Raw genomic sequence first — 22794 nt, forward strand, 5'->3', positions numbered from 1 at the left:
ACTTCAAACTCTCCCAGGTACATCCAAATAGATTTTTAAAACAATTATAAAGGAGCTTTTGATATTGAAATATGCAACAAAACTTTTCAGCTTCAGACAGTGCCCTCCTGCTGCTTCCCACTGACAAGCTGTGCCCAAGAAGTCCAGCTACTAAGAGACACCACCATCAAGCGAGTGTGGCTACCAACCCTGCACCAAGATCTCCAAGAACCTTACAAGCACCATCATCTATTTTCCAATCCAACCTGAAATTTCTGTGCTCAAAACACATCAGAGTAGTTAATAAATCCTCAAAGTACATTTTCCCCTTTAAAAAAAAATTTTAAAAAAATCTGAGAATTGTGTAATAAAAACACAAACACATGGCTTAAAACAAACTGTGTTTAAATGAGGAAAACATACCACACAGATTTAACTGCCTCCTTCCCAGGATCTCTCATCTCTGCTGTGACTTCCAAAGCACTTCAGCTGGGTAAGAACTGCTCTCAGTAATCAGAAACAGTTGAGGAAGCACACCAGTGTTACCTAGCATTCCTTCTGTTACCACCAAAACACAGAAGAGTGGCATCTCACCAAGCAATCTCAGAGGAGAGGAGCTGTATGTGGAAGAAAGGGAAGCCACCCCATTTATTTACCAGTAAAATAGGAAGATGGATTAAAAAGAAAAACAAAAAACAAACAAAAATCCAACAACCAAACCAGCAAACAACTTGGGAACCAGGAGCACACAACATCACCTCTGCTTCATCTGACCAAAAGTTGTTTTTTATTTCAGCCAGAAAGCTCATTTGTATTTCTGTTCTTTAACTAAATAAAAAAAGAAACAAAGACTCCTCTGTGACTTTTCTATAACGGAAGGAGAGTTGCCCAAGAGCTCCAGCTACCATAAACATCAAATCCCTCTGCTTTAGCAGTGGTTCCAGAGAAATGCACAAAAAAAACCCCAAACCCCACGCATTAAAATATCTGTAAAATATAATTCATTTTAGAGAGATGCAGGATTCCAGCAGACAAAGCATCATCTCACAGGGGTAATCACAGTTCCTCAGTGTTTATATTTTGCACTGACTGTTAGTAACGCTAAGACAACTGCTGCAGCTGCTGTGCTGCAAGCAGACAGAACCGTCCTGTCCCAGGTAACAGCCTCAGAAATTAACAGAGTTTAGCTGATAGCTGTGGGTTTCAACATGAGCAGGGGTGCACTTCTAACACAACATTCACCTGATCTTTCTAGACACTTCCCTTGTCCTTACTGGTATTGTATGGAAACAGAATTACAATGAATATTCTTTAAACAGGAAACTCTCACCAACAGACACAGTATTTCAGGTCTGAAGCTCTTTCCCTGGGCCACATTCTTCTTTTTGTGACTGTGAGCAGGCAGAGCTTTAGGAAACACTTTCAGCAACACTTTTAAAGTAGTTTTCTGGTGTAAAACTACACTTCAGACTTCAAATATTCCACAAATGAACAAAAGACTGGGGGGGGGAAGGGGTGGAGGGGAGGCATGTCAGTCTCTCCTCCTTCAGAAGCATCCATCAAATTAAAGTCCCTGCTGGATCCTCTCTGCTGGTGAGGGAACCACCGCAGGAAGCCCTGCCTAGCAGACAAGCTGTCACAGCACGTCCATGACCAAAGGCTGAGACAAAAGTGATGCTGTGAATAGATTGTACTGATGAAAAGATAACATTTCTCCTTTGTCTTTAAAGATGTTCATACATTGCAAACCCTGTCATTCCTTCTGAGGCAGACACGTACCGCAGTTAGTAAGGTGATGTCTCCAGAGCTGCAGAAAAAGAAGCTTTCACAGGACTGAATCCTCAAACCATACACATTTATCTAGGAACAGTTCTAACTAGAAAGGATACCATTATATTAACAATAGAGGAGAGGAAGCTAGATGATAAATCTGGTCTTAAATTGCATCATTAACTAAAGTGACTGGTAAGTCTACATGAGCAACAGACAGGAAAATGCAATCTGGAGTACATTCTATTAAAATGATTAGCATGTAGAGGGCAGGCCCTGAGCTAGACAACAGCCAGAGTCACTGAAGCAATCAAAATCAGCCTGTGGGAAACAATCCCGGAAGGAACAGGTAATCAACACCATCTACTCCTTACAAAACGTTTCCTTGCATAGTCAGATCAGACCTTGCCAAGTATGCCAAGGTGCACATTTATTAAAACGTTTATCCATCACATACACAAAACCTCTTTGAACACTGCTGTAAAGATTTTATTGCTCCATTATTACTAATGACCTCCTTGCTACATTGCAACAAAACGTTCCTGGATGCAACTTTTAGCTAACTGTTAAAAGATGGCTGGTCTTCACAACTCAGAAATGATGCTGGTTTAGAGTAGTAAGACAGTATTGTACCTCACACAAAAAAAGTTTAATAACCAGCAGGAAATTCAAGTTAAACAACTTCTGAACTCAAAAAGATTATCATCTAGAGCTTTTAGTAAAAGCAGCTGCTAACCCAGAAATATTTGCAGTTTCTACGCTATTAGTGTGAGAAATAATCCTGATGGAGTTCCTCTTGATAGAGTAATATACTTTCCTACCTTTGGCCACTTAGGATTTAGAAGTCTTGCTTTGATGGCATCATCCAGGGCCTTGTCATACTGCTGGATTTTCATGTAGGCTGCTGAGCGGTTACTGTACAGAATGCAGTTCTGAGGATCAACTCCCAGGGCCTCGTTGTACAACACAATCGCTGTATGGAAGTCCCCATCGTGGCAAGCCTGGTTGCTCTGTCGAACTTTCTCAACAAATTCAGCTTTGCTCAACATGGGGCTGTCAGGACTTCTTCTTCCAACAGTTTTTGATCCAAAGAAAGAAATCTGCGGGGGAAAGGAGGAATTCCACACTAATGAGAATGATAATTCCACACTAATTATAAGAATGGTAACAAAAGAAAAAACAAACGGAAGAAAAACATCAAAATATGAGACCCCATAGCAGAAATTGAAGCCATCAGCATTAATGTATAATAAATTCTAAATTCAGAATCACATTCTTAAAAAATTACTTAATATTTTCTTGGTACATAAGCAACAATAAAGAGCTTTAGAAAGCATCATGTTCTGTATCAATGTTATCACCCAGACACTGCTTTTTTCAGGCATAAGCTGTCTGGTTTAGTATTCTGAAGTCTATATATTCACCAGCATTTTCTATTGACCTACATTACTTGATTCTACAATGCCCACCACAGTCCCAAGGTAAAGAAGATTACCAGAATGCATAGCAGGCATGAACGATGAGATGATGCTGGTATATCCAAAGTCCAATAGATCACAGAGAAGCAAGTGTATGCACAGACAGTAGAAGAATGTATAAATTCTACTAAAACCAAAGAACTGACACTGGCACAGCAGCTCACAAACCTCTAACAAATGCAGGCTGCAAATTGCTCATAAATCAGAAGAGAAGAATGAGTCTAGGCATACTCACACAAATTAGCAGGGCACACAGTTTATATTATCAACAGCCTGTTGGCTGCAGAGCCAATTCCTGAACTGCTGAATACAAGCAAAAAATAAGGAAAAATGGGCTTAAGACTTTTAATTTAAGAACTGTAAAGATGTAAAGTTCTAGTTCTGTTGATTCCACGCTTCGTTTTCAACATTCCTTATTTTCCTCGACCAGTCATTAGCAGTCAATAACTGGTTTTGTCATGTATTCCCTGTCTCTCAAAGAGCCTAAAAAACTCAGCAGCGATACCTCTGTACAACTCTGACAAAAAGACCCCTGTAAATTATGCAGTAACTGTACTTGGCAAACATAACGTGCCTGGAAGCAGTCATGAAAGGATCAGACACTGCTACAATTGAAACCGGTATTATCCATTTTCAGTTCAGCAGACAGAAAAAGGTTAAGAGTATCACATGTTGTTACCACAACACAATCACAGGGCTTAAATACATTACCAGAGTCAGCTGTGTCGTATTTTTAGGTGGAAGGGGAAGCAAACTGCAAATTGGCATTCTGGCTTAAGCATCAGAAATAGTCTGTCTTTTTTTTTCCCCAAGTCAAACAATAACAACAAAAGCATTACATTTGAAACCAGCGATACCTTCCTTATGACCTTTTCCTTCCTAATCAAACTTTTCTGACAGGTGTTTGTTCAAACTGTTTCTACTCAAGGTGACTCCTTGGGCAATTCCATTCAATTGGTTCCTGATTTTCATCATGAAAATATTTTTCCTGATATCCACCCTATTCACCCCAAATCTCCATTGCATTTCTTCCCCATACAGCAGAACTAACCCAACTTTCTTCCTTTCATTTGTGCAGTTGCCCCTTATATAGTATTCTGGATAGTACGTAGCTTGAACCTTGTATTTATTTATTATTAATTATAACACCATAAAAAGCAAATTTCCGCACCTGTGAATATTAGCCCCATATGTAGCTCATCTTCAAAGGCACCCACACACTTATCTGCTCTTCAACCAAGTTCAGGTACAAGCAGAAATCTCTACTTGCAGCAGTAGCACAAGGATCTGAGCAGAACACTTCTCTTTACACCAATCAGTGCAATAACTCACATTTGTAAGTGTACATCACCACAAACTTCATCATGTGGTCAGTTTACCACGAGCTGAGAAGCTGCAAGGACGGGACAGGATAAAGACTGTATAACCTTTAACATGAGACCTAAAGAGAAGACAGTTTGCATCAGTTGACAAAGGAAGGCTGATCAATGTCACATAAAAGTAAGGCACCTCTGAGAGGTCTCTGATGTGGGTTAGGAATTGGTTGGACGGCCACAGCAGAAGGTTGTGGTGAGCAACTCCATGTCCAGGCAAATGCAGTACAAGTGGTGTCTCCATGGCTCTGCCTTTGGACCAGCACCCTACCATCTCTATCAATAACACTGACAATGAGACCAGGTGCACCAACAGAAAGTTTGCAGATGGCACCAAGTTGAGTGGTACAGCCGATAGGATGGAAGGGAGAGATGTCATCCAGAGGGACCTGGAGCTCATAAACAACATGGAAAGTGACTTCTTACATAGTCTGATGTGCCAGGACAAGGGAGAATGGCTTTAAACTAAAGAGAGAGGAGATTTAGATGAGAAATTAGGAGGAAATTCATCATCATGAGAGCACTGAGGCCCTGACACAGGCAGCCCAGAGCTGTGGGTGCACCATTCCTGCATGTGCTCAGAGCCACAGATGGGGACCCAGACACTATTACTACTGAACAGATTTACCATTACTGTAAGAGAAAAGTCTACTAAAAACTCAACTGAACAGGCAGGTAACTGCTTCGCCTTCAGTATCATTACAGCATCCCCCCACCTTTAAAGACCTGCTCAGTAGGAATGGAAATAACTGGTATCTAGGCAAGGAAGAAAGAACACACAAGAGACAAACAAGAGGTTTTTAGCTTCAGTCAAGAGGGTTAAGATGCCAAAATACTGTAAGAAGACAGAAAACAAGGCATGACTGATATACATAGCACTAGTATATGCACAGATCAATACTGTTACAGTAATGGATTTCATCTCTAGAACACTGAGGCTTAGACAGCACAGAGTATGAGCCGTAACAACCATAAATGATGCTCTCACAATCAGGTACACAAGTATAACTTCTCACAAAGCACACATCTGTGCCTTTACGGCAGACTAAAGAAATAAAGCGATTTTCAAACCTACAAGCTTTTCAAAATTTAAGCTACATTTATGAAAAAGCAATTTTCAAAGCAGCTATAAAAGATTTCATTAACACCTGCTCAGCTTCAGAAGAAAGCACAAAAGGGACGGCGTCACCTAAGATGGTGTAATATCTCCACTAGAAGTGAAAGACATCCAAGGGCAAACGTGAACTGCTCCTAATGAAGAAGAAGAAGGACAACTTGCCATAGAAACCCAGATACACCAGCTCTCAGCTTACTGGGGACAACCAGAAACACTGGCTGTTGACGTTGCTAAGACATCAAACTAGTTTGATGGATAAGCTGTTGAATGAATGAGGAAGCGGTTGTGAGATTGTGCCCAGAGAGCAGTGGTTAATGGTTCAATGTTCGGATGGAGATCAGAGACAAGCAGTGTCCCTCAGGGGTCAGAACAGGCTCCAGTGCTCTTAAACACCTTCATTGATGACACCAGTAGGATCAAGCTTCTGGATGATACCAAGCTGTGTGGTGCGGCCAACACACATGAAGGACAGGTTGCAATCCAGAGAGATCTAGACAGTCTAAGCAGTAAGCCCAGGTGAACCTCATGAGATTTGCAAATCCAAATGCACAGCCTGCACCTGGGTTATGGCAATCCCTACCATCAGTACAAGCTGAGGGATGTAACAGTGAAATATAGCCCTGCTGAAAAGGACGTGGTGGTACTAATAGTGGATGGCAGCTGATGTGTGCCAGCAAAGCACCCTCACAGCCCAGAAAGCCAAGTGTATCATGAACTGCATCCAAAGTAGTGCGGGCAGAAGAATAAGGGAGATGACTGTGTCTCTATATCTGTGTGGTCTGTGTGATAGGGAAATAGTTGCAAACTAAAAGGTGAGATCAGACTGCACATAACAAAGTTCTTACACTGAGGGCAGTGATGCCCAGCGAGGTGGAGGTGCCCCATCCCTGCAGACACCCACAGTCAGGGATGGGGCTGTGAGCACTGATGGAGCTGTGGGTGTCCCTGTGGGCCTTCAAGGGTCCCTTCCAACTCAAACCATTCTATGATTCTATGACCCACCGTGCTACAGGAACGTGTCTGACACACCAAAAAAGATATTTCACACTTTTAACAAAATAGATTCGCTTTTTGCTCATCGTGGAGCCCACGGTGCTACGTATGTCCCGCTGCTACTCGTGCTCTCCTGCACACAGAAGGACGCTCCAACGAGCTACGAGCAAAACCACGCACAGAGAAATAACGGTCCGCACGTGAGAAGCAGCGCAGGCACCGCACAGCGGGGCAGGGCAGGGGCCGCTCTCAGTCCCTCACAAAGTCCCGTGAAGAAAATCGGCCCGCCCCGATAGAGCCCCGCGGTGGTTCCCGCATCTCCCTCGGCACGTCCGCGGCCCGCCCGGGGATCCGCCCCGCCCTGCCCCGCTCCTCACCTCCGCGGGGCCTGCGCTCCCCCCGCGGGATCCGGCCTGAGGACTCGGCCCGCCCGCGCTCCGCAACTTCTCCCGCCGCCCCCCGTGAGCTCGAACGGCCGGTTCTCTTCCCGCCCGGCCCTGGGGCCGCCCCGCCGCCACTCACCCGTGGAGGCTCCGCGTCCCGCTCCCGCCGCCGCCTCCCCCTGCCCCCCGCTGCGGCCCCCGGCGGGGCGGGCGGCGCCGCCTGTTGCTCCATCGCGCTCCGGCCCCTCCTCCTCCTCCGCCGCCTCCTCTGGGGGCTGCCGCCGTCGCCGCCGCCCCTCGCCGGACCGATCCCGCTCCTCCCGCCCGGCCCACGGCGCCACGTTCCGGGCCCCGGCTCTGAGGAAACCGCACTGCCCCCCGGCCCCGCCCCCGGGGCTGGGCTCCGCTCGGACCCCGGCCGCCCCCCGCCCGACGGCAACGAGGCCGGACGTCCTGCCCCGCTCCCGGTCGGAGCTCCAGTACCGCTCCGTCCCGCCGGAGCTGAAGGTAAGTGGGCGGCCTGCCCACAGCCACCATGTGCATAACCCCGAGCTCCATCCTCACAAAAAACCTAGACCGAAAGTCGCTGTACTGCCGTGAAGGCAGAAAACCCATCTCCTAAAGGCAGCAGAAGCCTCAGCAATGCTTTAGGATGAGTGGTATTCCACAGCACGCCTGTTGAGGATTCAGGGACAGTTACCTGCGAACCATGACACTGTTCTCACCAAGCACAGGAACATGCACTCAACAGACTTACGGAACCAGCACCTAACACTTACGGAACCAGCACCCAACCCAGAGACTTCCAAATGCTGCAGGCTCTGCAAGTTGAAAGAAATTGAATGGTTGGAGCTGGAAGGAACCACTGAAGGCCATCCGTACCCACTATCTGCAGTGCCCTTAGTGTAAAACTTCTTCCTTATATCCAATCTAAATCTCCTCTCTTTTAGTTTGAAACCATTTCCCCTTGTCCTATCAGAATGTATTCTAAAGGGTCAGTTCCTTCTTTCTTACAGCTGCTTTAGATACTGAATGCTCATCCTCAGCTCCTTCCCCAGCCTTCTCTTCTCTTGGCCTGTTTTTACAGGGCAGGTGTTTCATTCCTTGGATCATTTTTTTGTGGCCTTGTAATACTGTAATACAATGGAAAGCACAGCAGTAATAGCAAAGTAGCACAACCCCAGGCTATAGAAATGAAAATGATCCCAAATGCAGCAACCAAAGACACAAAAACAAGGGAAAAAAAGTTTCTTACCTTGGGAAAAATTCAGATAGGCAGGGTTCTCCAGCAAGATACCCACACCTCCACTGCCAACCCTTAAATGAGGTCTGAGAAGGGTTGAATCCTGGTTCCACCCCTTCCAGTTACTGAAGGTACATTGCCTGCACCTGAACTCCCCTGGGTTGGCCCTGCCTTCCTACCAGGTGCTCCATCACTGTATCAGGCTGTGACACCACTTCTACTGCAGGCCCTCATGAAACAAGCATGCAAAATGTTTATGCAATTACTGCCTCCTCACCATTCACAATGATAGATGCAAGTATCTCATAACGCATATGATCTCTGTCTGCAACAAGCACAACGGGGAAAAACTTGCCTTGTGTCTTATCTTAATTTATACTTGACAGTGCTTTGTTTTGTAATGGATTAGGTTTTATTCTCTCCTAATCCATTTACAGTAAATGCCTCTAATCATAACATGCGTGGTTTTAGGCCAAAGTTATTAAATCGCTCCCTCTTACTAAATAATTAAATTCATATCCTCTAGCAATTGGCGCACAGTCCAAAAACTTTTCCACTTAACAGACAAGAACATTTTAAATTGTTCCACAGTTTAATTCCTTGTTCTTCTCTTACAGGAGCTTATCCAATGATGTAAGGAAGATGGTTACCACGTTTCTTATTCAGTCCATCCTAAGGTAAATAAAAACAGTGCACACTTTTCAAGAAGAGAACAGTTAGCAAGTACAGGCATCTTAAGGATTACAATTATTCTAACCATAGCCCTCCTCATAGTGGATTTCTATTTCTAGGTTTCATGAGGAGGTTACAGATATCATTTTGTGCCAGGTAATGCTATGGTGGGAGGACTAAGCAATACCTTTAAGCCTAAGGTAGAAACTGGAACAGAAGAGCACAGAAGTGTAGATGGGAATGAAATTAGCCTCAAGGTTTTTTGTAACTTCATTCAAGAAGAAACATCTGACATTCCTCTTGAATCAAACAGATGGATGAACTTCAGAATGACTATTGATGTAAATTCCCATGCATACACAGCAGTTACTTCATTCTTACAAAGTCGTTTTTATTTAATCAATTGCATCTTCAAACGTTATTCCATCAATAGGATTTTCAAAAATAAAAATTCTGCTTTCCATAAAATAAAGCAATAATTAACAAAAAAAGTCCCCTTTTTCACCTCATTTTCTGAAATGACGTAGAAGGAGCCACACGCTTCGAAGGGACAGATTCATCCTCGTTTTCATGGAGACGTTTTCTCATAGCAATCGGCTAAAAGAAAGATGCAGCAGGATGGCTACATTAATCAGGTGAGACAGAGCTTGACTGTTTTGTCTACTACAGAATTACAGATGTTGGATAAAGTCTCCCTCCTGTAACTGAAACAGCAGCATGACTAACGAGCGTTTCTCTCCAGTGATCTAATGGTAAGTGATCCTTCTCATGTAAGACACTGCCCTTATTCCCTTTTCTTTCTCAGTTGCTCCCTGCTTTGACTGCTGTTTAAAACAATGCTAATTGCTGTCTAGTAATTAATATCACCATTACCACTAAGTTCCACTGCCATCAGAATTTGCCTTTGAATATTAAACATTCATGACTTAAATCCATCCAAACAGACATGTTCACGTACAGAACTTTGAATATATGGGTAGTCCTTTAAAGCCTACGAGACAGTTTCTTTACATTCAAAGTATCTTGCCAAAGCACAAAAGTAAACTTCTTCTACCAAGAATGCAGGAAAGAATTAATAGACTGCTACATAAAGGCATAATGTACACTTCTATATTAAATTATCAGGATTACATGTTCTTATTATGGTTTACTTTCAAATCTAGCATAGGCACCAAGTATTAATCTTCACATAATCCACCATTCATACCATTTTTGATGTTTGTGGTGGATTCATAGTGGCACCTGTCTGAGCAAGTAGTTGTTGAAATGTATTTTTCATATCCTCATCCTGTTAAAACAAAACAAAACAAACCATCAGCCTTAATTATTATGAGGAATGTTTAAGGTGGACCAGCAATTGTGGAACAAATAAAAGAGAAAGGGATATAACTCTTCTCCTCACCGTTAGAAAAATAAAGCATGTATTGCTAGGAGAAAGGATCTGAAATGACTGCTCCAGGTAGCTGTAAAACACTGCACAGTGTCACAGTTCCTTCTCTAAGGTTTCCAACACCAGGCCCAGTGAAGGAAGTGGTGAATTTATCCTTAACACAACACAACTGAGAAAAGGAATTAGGAGACACTATTTTTGCAGCAAGTAGGTTACACATCATCAGGACGTTGGTCCTTTGAAACATCGGCTTTATTCCCCACAGACTTTATTCTTACTTATCTAATACCAGTCAAGCAAAAGCTGAAATGATAATACCATACAATGAAGTATAACAGTACTGAAACAGCAAAACATACAGGGCTAGGAGCTTGTGCAGATAATTCACTGGTCAGTTTCATCAGGAGAGGCCTCATCAGGACTTGGCACTTTGCTTTAATCAAAATCAAGTTCCTCGCTCTTGAAAAACAAGTATTTTGCTTATAGTCTTACATTTCTAACAATATTGTCATTTCCACCAGCTTAGCATTATCTCAACACGTAGTTTTTAATCACATCTCCAACCCACCATCCTCCTCCTAAACAATCTATTGTATACACTAAGTAGAGAAGAACCAGCTAAAACATCTATATTAAAATGACAGTAACAACTTTTACTTTTAAAATACCCCACCATTACCTCTACCCTATATCCACAGAGCATATTAGAGGTTGTCAATGGAAGGTTTCACTTTTAAAAACCCAAATGATTGTTAACAAATATTTATTATCCATAGGCCATTCATATTGCTACACTGTTCCCTACCATAACAAGTTTACTGGATAATATAGTTTATTCTCTACCAGAAGTGATAAGCCAGAAGCTGCTACTAATGGAAAGAAGTGGACATAGGGATGTTATTAGTCACACTTCTGCATAAAGAAGCCTGGCTGCAGGAGCATTAGTAGAGGAAAGGGCAGCATGAGGTAGGAAAGCACAGACCATTAGTTAGAAAAACCTATTGTTTAACAGAAAGCCAGACGTGTTTCAAGAGAAAAAGACAGCACACAGATTCATTCTGGTTCAGCTGCCGGGGACTGAGGTGCCCTTGGTCTACACCAGGCAACCTCAGGGAAAAAGGAATTCCACGTGCAAAAGGCATTTAGTTAACACAGTATACTTCCTCTTCTGAAAATAAAACCTCATTCTCTAGTTTCAGCAACTTCTGCAGGATTCTATTAGAATGGGTTACTATGGATTACCTGCAAACCCTAAATCAGACTTCCAAAGTTGAAATCAGGTCCTGAAACCTTTCCTGGGTCTACCTGAAGTATGCTGCTCATAGTGATTTTAACTTAGATCATTTCCTTTGGCTGAGCTTTGAACAGTGACTGTAGGTTCACCAGCTGAACAACTGATCTAGAACCAAAAACAGACATTTATTCTTAACAACTACCTGAATATAACAAGTTCTGTAATACCTTTGTTCTATTATCACAGCAAAGATTAGGAAACTCAGGGAAAAGTGAATGAGAGATTCACTGGCAGAGGTACAAGAGAAGTAAGGGCTGTCTATGACTCCTGTGGGCTCCAAAAATTGTAACCCTTTTTTGGGTGGAAGGCAGGGGAAATGGGTTCTTATTCTAAGCTACAGAGTACTGCAGTATCTCCTTTTTTGGTTTAAATATGTTCTTTAGCACTACAGAGGCTTCAATGTGAACATACAATTTATTTTAAATAGAATTTGGACTCGTCTTTTTTTCCAGTGTCACGTTTTCCAATTACATAACATCAGTTTTTATTTTATATATATTTTAGTTGAGCTGTAAAATTTACATTTTGTTTGGAGAACGTGTGTGCTTACAATAACTGAAACATTCTCTAGTGGACACTGGATCGCTAGAGGGGGCTGACATGCTGTACACATTAAGTATGCATCTTGTGGGTGTTTTCATACTAGACTTTGGAGGTAATACTTACAGAACAACACAAGAGGGAGTGGGGAGCTAGTAGCTCCTTCTCACTCCTTGTGATCGTAAGACTCAAGAAGCTTTACTGGTGGTAGTAGTCAAAGTTTGTGATATTTAGAACTGAACATACTGTATGTTGACCTCTCAAAGCAGGCAGTATATCACCTATAAAAAACTGACATTTTTAATAACAGCCCATGAAGAGAAACAGCTTAAAGAGTGACACCTGAATGCTAGATGACATCCAGATTTGCAGGTAACACGCTTTATAAAACTTCTTGTCCTGTCTTCAAAATCAAACATAGCAGTAAGAGCTGCCCCTAAGGAGTATATATAATCAAGGTGCTAACAGCTTCATTTCACATACTGACAGATCTCAGCCTCAGCCTGTGTAAATCGCTGTCATATACTTACTCTTTCCCACAATGCATATTCAGTGATTCTTAAAATCAGTATATCGTGGTTTGTCAATAACTTACCCTACTCAGCATTATAATCAAAATATAAGAAGCTACAGCCAATTAACCCACTGCAGAAATTATGTGCAAAACTAGAGTAGTAAAAGCCAGGAAGCATGGAAAGTATTTCTAGATGCCTAGCAGAATAATTAAGACAAGTTACTGGCCTACAAACAATTATCCAACTGAATATTCTGTCTCGGTATCTACCAGCTGCTGATGTGAGTGATTCTCCATTGCTTCAGCCTATGCAGATGGCATACAAAGTCACAGGAGATACAGTTCTACGAGTTAGTTAAGCTACAGAGATCACAGTCCAACTCCCTTGTAATGAACGGGGACATCTACAGCTAGATGAAGTAATAAAGAGAAAATTGAACAGACATAAAATTAAGCATAGTGTGGTTACTTTGGAGAAGTCAGGAATAAATAATTCCTTTTTCTGGCAGAACTATATGATTTGGAAGGATAAAACTTACCTGCAGTGCACACATGACAAGGTGGAGTACTTATGGTGTACTCATGAATCTCCGTTGTCAAAGGCAGACAAAGGAGAAGTCTAATTTGATGCAGACAATAAGCAATGAGGTGTTTATGGTGGGAAAAGGCACCAAACAGCATCAAGCAAGGCTACAAGACTAGGAATAGTAGCAGCAACAGTAGAAAAAGAACATGGAACTGAGAAAACATACATACCATGGGGGGGGGGTAAGAGCTAACAAAGACTTGTCAGGGCAAGTGGCCAAGAAAACAAGAACAATGAAGAATAGCTGGGGCCTTTGCAAGAATTTAAAATAAGGAGAACAGGAAAAAATGAGAATCTCCGTGCTGCAGAGAAAGCATTTGTTGGGACAGCAAAGAAGCAGGTTTGCTCTGTACACTGCAAGGAAATCCTTGGCACAGAACTAGGTACTGCATGGTCATCTTGCTCATAGCAGTGATCTCTTCAAAATGTTCCCTCTGGTTTCAAGCTGTTCAACAGGAAAGTTGTGACTATTAGCATCTGGGCTAATGTCATTCTACAGATTGGGATCTGATGGCTCTTTTTTCCCCATATGTCATTCACAATGCCAGCAAAATAAATGATCAATTTGCAGACATACAGTATGCTCCTCACTTCTTACTTCCCTACAAATAGGCATCAGGATCCCAGAACAACCCAGCTTGGCTGTACTTCATAGACTCAATTCCTACCTGAAGCCAGGGATGCTCTAAGGCTTCCTCTATCGTAAAACGTTTGCTTGGATCCACTACCAGCAGCTTCTTCACAAGATCCAGAGCTAATAATAATAAGATAATAAGAGTTAAGCAATCAGCTACTTTAAAAATGCAACCATATCAATATGCACTGTACCACAGAAATGGAAACTGAGAAAAAGTTAAAAGAAAACAGAAACTACAACAAAAGAAAAGATCTAGACGTTCTGCTATCTATATAAAGGAGTCATACCCGTGTTGGATACGTGTTTCCATTCTTTTGAGATGAATGTGTATTCCCCACGAGTGATTTGGTCTTTCAGAGATAGCTGAGTATTTTGCTCACTAAATGGTGGATATCCACACAAGCTATATAAAAGAAGAAAACAAACAACAAAGGTTTTGTCACACAGTGTCATTTTACACATACACATTTTTAAACACGCTTTCACTTCCTACTAAATATACTGAAGTTGCCACATCTTGAGCCACGTATCTCAGTGAAAGCCCAAGGCATCTAAGCAGTATCTTACCATACAAAAAGAATAACTCCTAAACTCCAGCAGTCCACAGCTCGGCTGTATCCAGTGGTCCCAAGTGAATTTAGAACCTCAGGAGCAAGATACGTGGGAGTACCACATAATGTTTTCATAAGAGAAGTTTCTCCAAGAATCTTGGATTGTCCAAAATCTGTAATCTTGTATGTAAAAATTGTAACACCACATTACATATTAGGACTGATTGTACTAGAACATACCGTATCGTCAATACACAATAGGAGGTAACATTAAGTCTCTTCTTTCCAAGGCACAGTTCCAGTACAAGACTATGAACAGAATATACCTCAAACATTATTAAAGTCAGTAAGCAGCAATTGAGGAGAATATGAGTAGGGAGAAATATGACAGAGGGTCAGACTTCAAACTAGCACAAAGTATTCTCAAATTTGGACATGAACGGGCAACCTCAGAATAAAGGTATTTTTGCATACTTGAACATTTCATTTTGACATGCACATCTACTTAATGCTCTCTGAAAAAAACACATATAGCTGTCATCATACAGCCTGGATATTTGGGAAAATGCTTTCTGAAATTCACAATCACAGATTTCATTTTTAAAGATGTCTCCCCATTTAAAGTTGTACTCAATTTCATGTTAAACAATAAGGTTTCTCAGTCATCTCACAGAAACGTATGGGTAGAACTAAAGTCCACTAAAGTGAACACATGAAAAGCCTCAAAGGTTACTTCATAGCTTGTATGAGTAACTCTATTCTGTGTGCGTATGCTATGTTTAACTCAATACTGAGAAGCACAGAAAGGAGTACTCCCAAATCTCTACATGAACAGTAAAAATGTATGTTTCCTTGCCTTTATCAGACACGTCTCTTCACAGGATGAAAGCAGCACATTCTCTGGCTTCAGGTCGCGGTGTATGATTCCATTGTCATGAAGATACTGGATAGACACATATATTTGTAAATGAAGAAAAGCAGACAATTATCCTTCTTTAAGATTTCCAGTTTTTCAAATAGCAGTGGCAGGACAACTGAAATTGCTATTCAAGAGACGTGTATGCATTTAAAGCTACACAGCTCATGACCTTTTTTAAAGCCAAAGAAGCCCACACTTCAGTTTGCAAAGACCAAAATGCTCCATCAGGACGCACAGTACAGCACTTAAGCACCATTTGTTTGAAGGCTACTGTACTGATAACTCTTTGCTCACACACTACTGGAAGCCTCATGTGATAATCCTGCCTTAGTTAGCACAGTCTATATTACTGCCTCAATCTCTGGTGGTTGTTTTTTGAAGAATAAGAGTTTGGATGCTATTTGGCTGTATTGAAATACAGAATCTTGTTAAAATTACTTGTTAATAGCACTGCACTGATTACCTGAATGTTTCAGAAGTGACAAAGGACAAAAAAAATATCATCTAATTGACATGCAAATGCATCACTGTGTATTCCTTGATAGAATTCATGACTCTATATACCTTCACAGCCAGCAGCATCTGATAAAAGTACAACTTGCAGGTAGCTTCTTTCATCTTGATTGGCCTTGACACTCTGTCATACAATTCTCCTCCTTCCATCCTAAAACAGATGTAGGTAATGAGTCAATATATTACTTCCAAAAGTTTCATCTCATTACACAAAACCAAGACCAAAATGATTTCTTTTGCCTCCAAAATATATTTCAATCCTGAATATGAATGAGCAATGCCCTGAACACTGCTCATGCATTGCTGACTTAAGGCCTAATCTTCTCAAGTCTTCACTGGAAGAAGTTATAAGATTTCTGATTTACATCCTCTTATCAGCTCAAAATCAAAGCAGAGCCAACCCATAACAGCAGCACAGTGGGTGTCTACTCAAGGCACTCATTGCCTTCAATGTGTAGAAGTGATCACTCCCCTGATTATCCCAGCTCCTGATTTTTCAGAGGCTTCAGACAGCGCTTGAAGCCAGCAAAAGGAAAAGAGGAAAACACACATACAACAGAATTCAGAACTATATACATCCTTTATAGCTATGAAAGACATTTAATGCCTTTACTTTCAAAGCAGTTACTTACAGTTCCAAAACAATGTAGTAATCCTCCGCTTCAAAGAAGTTTTTGATCTTGATTAAGCAAGGCTAATAAAGAGGAAACACAGATGGACACACTGAAAAGTTGAATCACTTGTAAAAACTAATGTTACCGACCACGTACCATCTTGAATTTCCTATTTTGGTATCACTTCCCTATGGCAGCTAAATTAGCACTTACATAACCAACAGGCTTTGGCAAATACTTGAATTCAGCCTGTTGTCTTCTCCCCTATACTTCACCCCCTGTACAAAACACACTGAATTCTTGCCACCCCTACAGCTCAACAGTCACCCTTTTTCCAGTCATCAGTCTCTACAACCCTAATATTTTCCTGATATCCAAGAGCCCATTAATCTGTGCAAGCTTTCTACTTAACAGAAGGAGAATAAAAGCCTTTGGGTGAAGGGGAGCTGGAGGGATAAGGATCCAACTCAAAAACCTGCTGGTGGAGTCTAATGTTGGTTATCTGGCAGTCTGTACAAAGCTGCATCAAGGAGAGATTTCTCCCACAATGATGGTTGAGGTTGGAACCTCCTCTGCAAAGCACCTTCCCAAATTTACATCTGAGTTATTCAAGACTTCAAAACCTCCTATCAGCAAAGATACAATAATCTGAAACGTGCTCAATAGACTTATTTAGGCTGCAATAATTATACGCATCATTCTCTACACAGGTAAAATCGATCATTATTATGCTAAGTCAGCAAAGCAGTACACAGCAAAATGAATACAAATGTACAGGGCCACTCACATGATCTATTTTCTTCAAAATCTCTATTTCTGTGTTGATGTTAAAAGCTGGGCTCTGTGAAAAGAATGAAATACCACATGGAGTCACACAGCAATATTTTAGGATAAGACACTTCAGAAATTAAGATCCAACTTAAACAATTCATCTTGACCAGCAGATATCAGCACTGCCCTTCAAACTGCCTCTCTTCAAGATGTTTCCCACATGAGCTACCCCTGAAGTTAAATGCTACTCACTATTACTCTTCATTGTGCTAGAGAAAATAAACAGATTGATCTGAAAATATCTGCATTTTCCTCCTCTGAACCTGTACAACTGGAAATTAGAGAAGCATTCACTGAGCTTGCATATAATCCTGCAGAATTAACAAGGTTAGTCTAACCTGTTTTACCTTCAGTGAACCCATAGCTGCAGAATCTGTATCTCCTTTCTCATTCACCTTCAACCTCTATTTGTATTTTTTCTTCACAGTTCATCCTGTATCTTTACATAAAATGGCACTGATCGATCAGAAGTTGTTTGAATATCTGTTAGGTTCCAGCCATGGCTCCTCTTTCTCCAGCAGCTATGAAAGCAGGCACATGGAAAGCCCTCCCCAGCAGGCTTTGTACCATACCAAGTCTTATGATGAACATACAACACAATTAGCTGAGCTTATAGGCCTCTGGTCAGACCACCCTGTAATGTAACTTTCTGATGTTTTTTAGGAGATGACACCCCATGAGATTTCCACACTCCCCCTTATTTGTATATAAGGCATCAGTCCTAACAGAGTTTGGTCAAAGAATAAAAGCAAGCATTTGCTACACAGTTATATACACTCTGTAATATCAAATGCCATTGAGAAATCACACACAGAAAACTTTAAGTCAGAAAACCCCCTTTAATCGGAGAGGACTGGAGAGTAAGAGATAAAGGCTGCCCGTATCTGAGAACAGCTGCAAGATGGTCAAAAGACAGAAGCAAAGGTACTTACTGCCTCTCTAACACCACTGGCCATAAACTTCCGCTTGTTGATGATCTTTACTGCAACTTTATTACAAGTGCTCTTCTCAAATGCCAGTTTGACTTCTCCACAGGCACCGCTAGCATGAAAGCACAGCTGTGTTAATGCTTACAGATACCTTCCCAACTCGGCCTAAGAAGCGTGCTGACGTGAACAGGAGGCTCTCACCTCATTAAGACTACGTGCAATCAGAGGCTGCAGCTTTCCAGCTCTCTCAATATAACAGATGGACAAAACTATCTCAGACAATATTCAATAGTATTTAAGCACCAAATGGTGTCAGACCCCAATTTCAACCAATTACAAACGTACTTAAACATTCTTGCATGTAAAGTAAATAGAAACATAGTCGTAAGATAGTTTCAAATCTTGAGCAATTAATTCAGAAATCACCACCAATTGCTTTGAAGTATCTCTGATAACCCTCCTATGATTCTGGATATTCCAAGTAATAGATAATGAGACCACGTCTCATTTGTGTTTCATCTTCATTAAAGCCCAGCACAGTGTGCTCAGGTAGCACAAGGTACCGAAAGCAGTAACAAAATGAAAGGTGCTGCTTCTGATAGAAGGATTCTTACCTTCCCAACGTCTTGGACATGATGTACTTCTCTCGGAGCTCTCTAGGAAACACCAGCTGGTCATCCACCGTGAGGTCAGAAAAGACAAACACTGGGAGATGGGTGGAGAGCATCGTCCTGTTACTTCAAAATGGTTATATAACACTTCCCAAGCTGTTAACAGTCAACAACACAACTGAGCAAATGCTGCCTGCTGGAAACAGCACGGAAATAGGAAAGCAAGAAGAAGAAACCAAAACCCCATCAGCTGATGCTGCAATGATGCTTTAGGCAGGAAATCTCATTACTGAGAAGTGAGACCTTGGGTCTGCGCCAAACACAGCGATAAACTTAGGGCTGTTCTTATTACTGCAGCCACATGGTATTCACCAAACAAGATCCAGATCACAGCACACAGAACCTCCTGGTTGACACCCAAAGAGCCCACATGCATCGCGGTGTATTTTACCCTTGTTAGTCTGAATACATAGTGCGATTTCCGAGTTATGAGTCAGCGGCAGCCTCTTCCCCTTCCCAATGAGCTCTCTGTTAATGAACGTTCCATTTGCGCTGTGGTCTTCAATGTAGGCAACGTGGGAGTTTTTTGGTCCTGTTTCCTAACAGGGAAGAAAAAGAAATCAGAAAGAGAGCAATGGCGAAGAAAAGGACGACAGCAGTGTTGGCTCAATGGAGTACTTCATAAACATGGAGAGGGAACATCACTCAGCGCCTGGTTAAAGAAGTCGGGCTGGACATGGCAAACCTTGTGTTCAATAAGATCCCAGCAAAGGTTCACCATTCTCAATTATGGCCATACACAGAAAAAGAAATAACCTTTTTAGCACCTACCCTGAATATTCGGAAGTGCTTCTTGCTGTAGTTCTGGTAAAACCCAGTTTCAGATAATCCGAGCTTAGAAAAACTGTAATCACAGCTTTTGTCTCTTCCGAACCAGTACTCGTCATTGACACAGTCTGCAGAGCATGGGAGAGAGAACACAGCATTGAGGCAGTTATTAACTACTGCCCTGCAGAACGATGCCTTACATTATAGTAAAGCATGATAACAAAGACATCAGCATTTACTTCTCCTGATTCCAATGAAACGCCATATGCTACCAATACGTCATTGAGGAAGGTGGGCAGCCCGAGCTGGGTGCAGCAGCACATGGCAGGGGTGGGGGATCCCTGAGCTCCCCTCCAACCTCAGCCATTCCATGACCCTGTAATTTCACTACATACATCAGCAATTCCATTGAATAACAGCGTCATTTCCCATTCACCTTCAGCGATATATTCACACAATGCAGAAACAAACCGAACCAAACCAAGCTACGGGGCGGACAGACACAGACAGGCAGTGGAGAAGACACGGACTCCGAGCAGAAACAGCCGGGAGCTCAGCGGGACGGCACGGAACGGAACGGCACAGAATGGAACGGGACAGAATGGAATGGCACAGAATGGAATGGGACCAGGAATGGAATGGGCACGAATGGAACAGCAAGGAATAGAACGGCACGGAATAGAACGGCACGGAATAGAACGGCACAGAATGGAACGGCACAGAATGGAACGGCACAGAATGGAACGGCACAGAATGATCCCGCGAATGAACGCACAGAATGGAAACGGCACAGAATGGAACGGCACAAAGAATGGAACGGCCAGATGGACGGCACAGAATGGATGGGACAGAATGGAACGGCACGGAATGGAACGGCAACAGAATAGAACGGCACGGTGCATCCCCGGCCCGACACAGCCAGGAGGCGCACGGACAGGCGGCGGGGCCGGCGGTGACGTACCCCAATTGCTGAAACCTTTTCCGAGCGCGAAGAGCCGACCCCAGGGCTGGGGAACGAGCTCGTCGGGTTCCGGGTCCTCGGGGATGGAGGGCAGCTCCTGCGTGGGCACCGTGTCCAGAGAGCTGAGCGTGCCGGAGCTGGACGAGGACTGGCTGGCGCCCTGCGAGGCGCTGGAGGAGGAGCTGGTTCCGCCCTGCGATGGCTGCGTGCCCTGTGAGTGCTGCACATCGCTCCTTGTCTCTCTGGACATGGCGGGAGCACCCACCGCCCGCACTGACTCCGCTCCGGCTCCACGCTCACAGCTCGCCCCGCCCGTCGCACCGCACAGCGCAGGCGCCGCGCTCATACAGCGGCCAATGGCGGCGCGGTGCCGGGAGGAGCCGTAGTGCGGGCGATGCAGGCGGCGCTGCGGGTGCAGCTGGGCCGGGCGCGGCGGGCGCTGCGTGTGTCCGAGTTGGCCCCGCGGCCGCGGTGCGTCGGACCCGGCTCCGTCCCGTCCCCGCGGTGCTGGAGCTGCGGCGTCGCGCTGTCCGGCCTCGATGCGGTCCCGCACTTCTGTCCCCGCTGCCGGGCCCTGCAGCCGCCGGAGCCTCGTCCCGACCTGTTCCGCCTGATGGAGTGGTGAGTGCCGGCGGGGCGGACTCGAGCGGAGCGGGCCGAGCTGCTCACGCCGCCTCGTGTCGCCCGCAGTGATCGCTCCTTCCGCATCGACACGCAGCGGCTGCAGCGGCGGTTCCGGAGCCTCCAGCGAGCGCTGCACCCAGACCGCTTCGGACAGAGCCCGGCGGTGAGTGACCGACCGCGAGTGACCGACCGCTGCCCTATGGGAGACGCGCTGTGTCGGCTCCGAGCTCCGGGACCGCTGAGCTCCGGGGAGTCGTACGGGACCCCCGAGGGCATCTGCTCCCACTGCCTGCAGTGCTCAGGGACACCCACAGCTCCATCAGCGCTCACAGCCCCGTCCCCTGACCATGGGTGTGTGCAGGGTCACCGCTCTGTGCGCTGCTTATTGACTCATTACTCTTTGGCAGAAGGAGCAGCACTACTCGGAGCAGCACTCTTCCCTCATCAACAAGGCCTACCAGACATTGCTGCACCCCCTGAGCCGCGGCCTCTACCTGGTGAGTGCTGGGATGGGCAGATCCACACACCCATCTTAGGGCCCCGCAGCCGCTCAGTGCTCACACTCAGAGAGCCCATATTCACGTTTCCAAATAGCTGTTTTGTTTTCCTCCAGCTGGAGCTGCGCGGTGTGGAGCCGGCGCAGGAGACGGACTGCGATGAGGATAAGGAGTTTCTCATGGAAATCATGGAAATCAATGAGAAATTAGCAGAGCCTCAGAACGACGAGATCCTCGGGGAGATAGAAACGTTAATTAAAGGTGGGCCTCGGTCTGCGGGTTTTGTACCGAGTGAATTTTACATCCCTGTATTGTCTACTGAAACGTGTGGGGTTTATATTGAGGAAGAACCCTGGGTGCAGTGCTGGAGATCAAAGCAAGTTGAGCTGCTGGGAAGTGAGCAGCCACTGGTGTGTGTGTGTGTGTGTGTGTATATATATAGGTACTGCTGGCTGTAGAGCTGTGTCAATAAAGAAACACTGCTGGAAGGATAAGGAAAAAGGCTGGCAGTGCTAACACAAGGAGCTCTTATCTTCCAAAAGACCACACCACAGACTGAGCACGGCTGTATTAGATACAAATATGAAGCAAAAGCTGAATAAGATAATTTGTTTTACAGACAGACAAGAAGAACTGACCAAAGAGGTGACTGCAGCTTTTGAAAGAGGTAATTGTTTTATTAAATAGCTGCTGGCAAGGAAACCTTCAGATTCACCTTGAAAATGACAGTTGTGCCCTCCTCTTAAATAATCCTCTTTGTTTTAATTTCTTTGTAGATGACCTTCAGGAAGCTAAGAAGCTTCTTGCCAAAATGAAGTACTTTGCAAACCTGGAGGACAAACTAAAGAACAAGAAGATCCCTTCCTGATAGCATCTCATTTACTATTAAGAATTAATGTAACTTTTATTAAACTGTTGACTTGCACCAAACACAGACAAGTGGTGTT

General features: G+C 43.7%; 3 protein-coding genes and 1 long non-coding RNA gene across 7 annotated transcripts in view; 2 read left to right on the plus strand and 2 right to left on the minus strand.

Annotated features, from left to right (window-relative positions):
- Positions 1–8414, minus strand: part of TTC28 (tetratricopeptide repeat domain 28) — a 119332-nt gene extending 110918 nt beyond the window's left edge. For 2 of the 3 annotated variants that reach the window (XM_032447826.1, XM_015877937.2), the window contains exons 1-2: positions 7233–7339; positions 2571–2849 (exon numbers count right to left, since the gene is read on the minus strand). In XM_032447826.1, coding sequence (XP_032303717.1) covers positions 2571–2849; positions 7233–7325 — 372 coding nt within the window. In that variant the 5' untranslated portion in view covers positions 7326–7339. Of the gene's footprint in view, positions 1–2570; positions 2850–7232; positions 7340–8348 lie in introns of those variants that run through there. The other variant, XM_032447827.1, reaches the window with a different exon arrangement.
- LOC107321234 lies at positions 7491–15951 on the plus strand. Its single transcript, XR_001558504.2, has 4 exons — positions 7491–7600; positions 8954–9013; positions 9678–9760; positions 12543–15951. It is a non-coding gene; the product is annotated as an uncharacterized LOC107321234 (long non-coding RNA).
- CHEK2 (checkpoint kinase 2) lies at positions 8726–21082 on the minus strand. Its single transcript, XM_015877939.2, has 15 exons — positions 20727–21082; positions 19769–19893; positions 19389–19536; positions 18941–19031; positions 18330–18438; positions 17354–17407; positions 16585–16646; positions 16004–16103; positions 15377–15463; positions 14537–14700; positions 14257–14372; positions 14001–14086; positions 10216–10296; positions 9514–9605; positions 8726–9008 (listed from the first exon to the last, which is right to left on the minus strand). The coding sequence occupies exons 1-15, from the start codon at positions 21070–21072 to the stop codon at positions 8999–9001; spliced, it is 1671 nt and encodes a 556-aa protein (XP_015733425.1). The 5' UTR covers positions 21073–21082; the 3' UTR covers positions 8726–8998.
- A 21-nt stretch (positions 21083–21103) lies between these two features.
- Positions 21104–22781, plus strand: HSCB (HscB mitochondrial iron-sulfur cluster cochaperone). Of its 2 annotated transcripts, none has more exons than XM_015877951.2 (6): positions 21104–21347; positions 21417–21513; positions 21758–21847; positions 21964–22108; positions 22467–22514; positions 22624–22781. In XM_015877951.2, the coding sequence occupies exons 1-6, from the start codon at positions 21121–21123 to the stop codon at positions 22713–22715; spliced, it is 699 nt and encodes a 232-aa protein (XP_015733437.1). In that variant the 5' UTR covers positions 21104–21120; the 3' UTR covers positions 22716–22781. The 2 variants fall into 2 exon arrangements, with proteins under 2 accessions (XP_015733437.1, XP_015733438.1); XM_015877952.2 differs by having other exon boundaries at positions 21761–21847.
- The last annotated feature ends 13 nt before the right edge of the window (positions 22782–22794 follow it).

The sequence above is a fragment of the Coturnix japonica genome, chromosome 15, assembly GCF_001577835.2.
Source record: "Coturnix japonica isolate 7356 chromosome 15, Coturnix japonica 2.1, whole genome shotgun sequence".
In the NCBI taxonomy this organism is placed as follows: domain Eukaryota; kingdom Metazoa; phylum Chordata; class Aves; order Galliformes; family Phasianidae; genus Coturnix; species Coturnix japonica.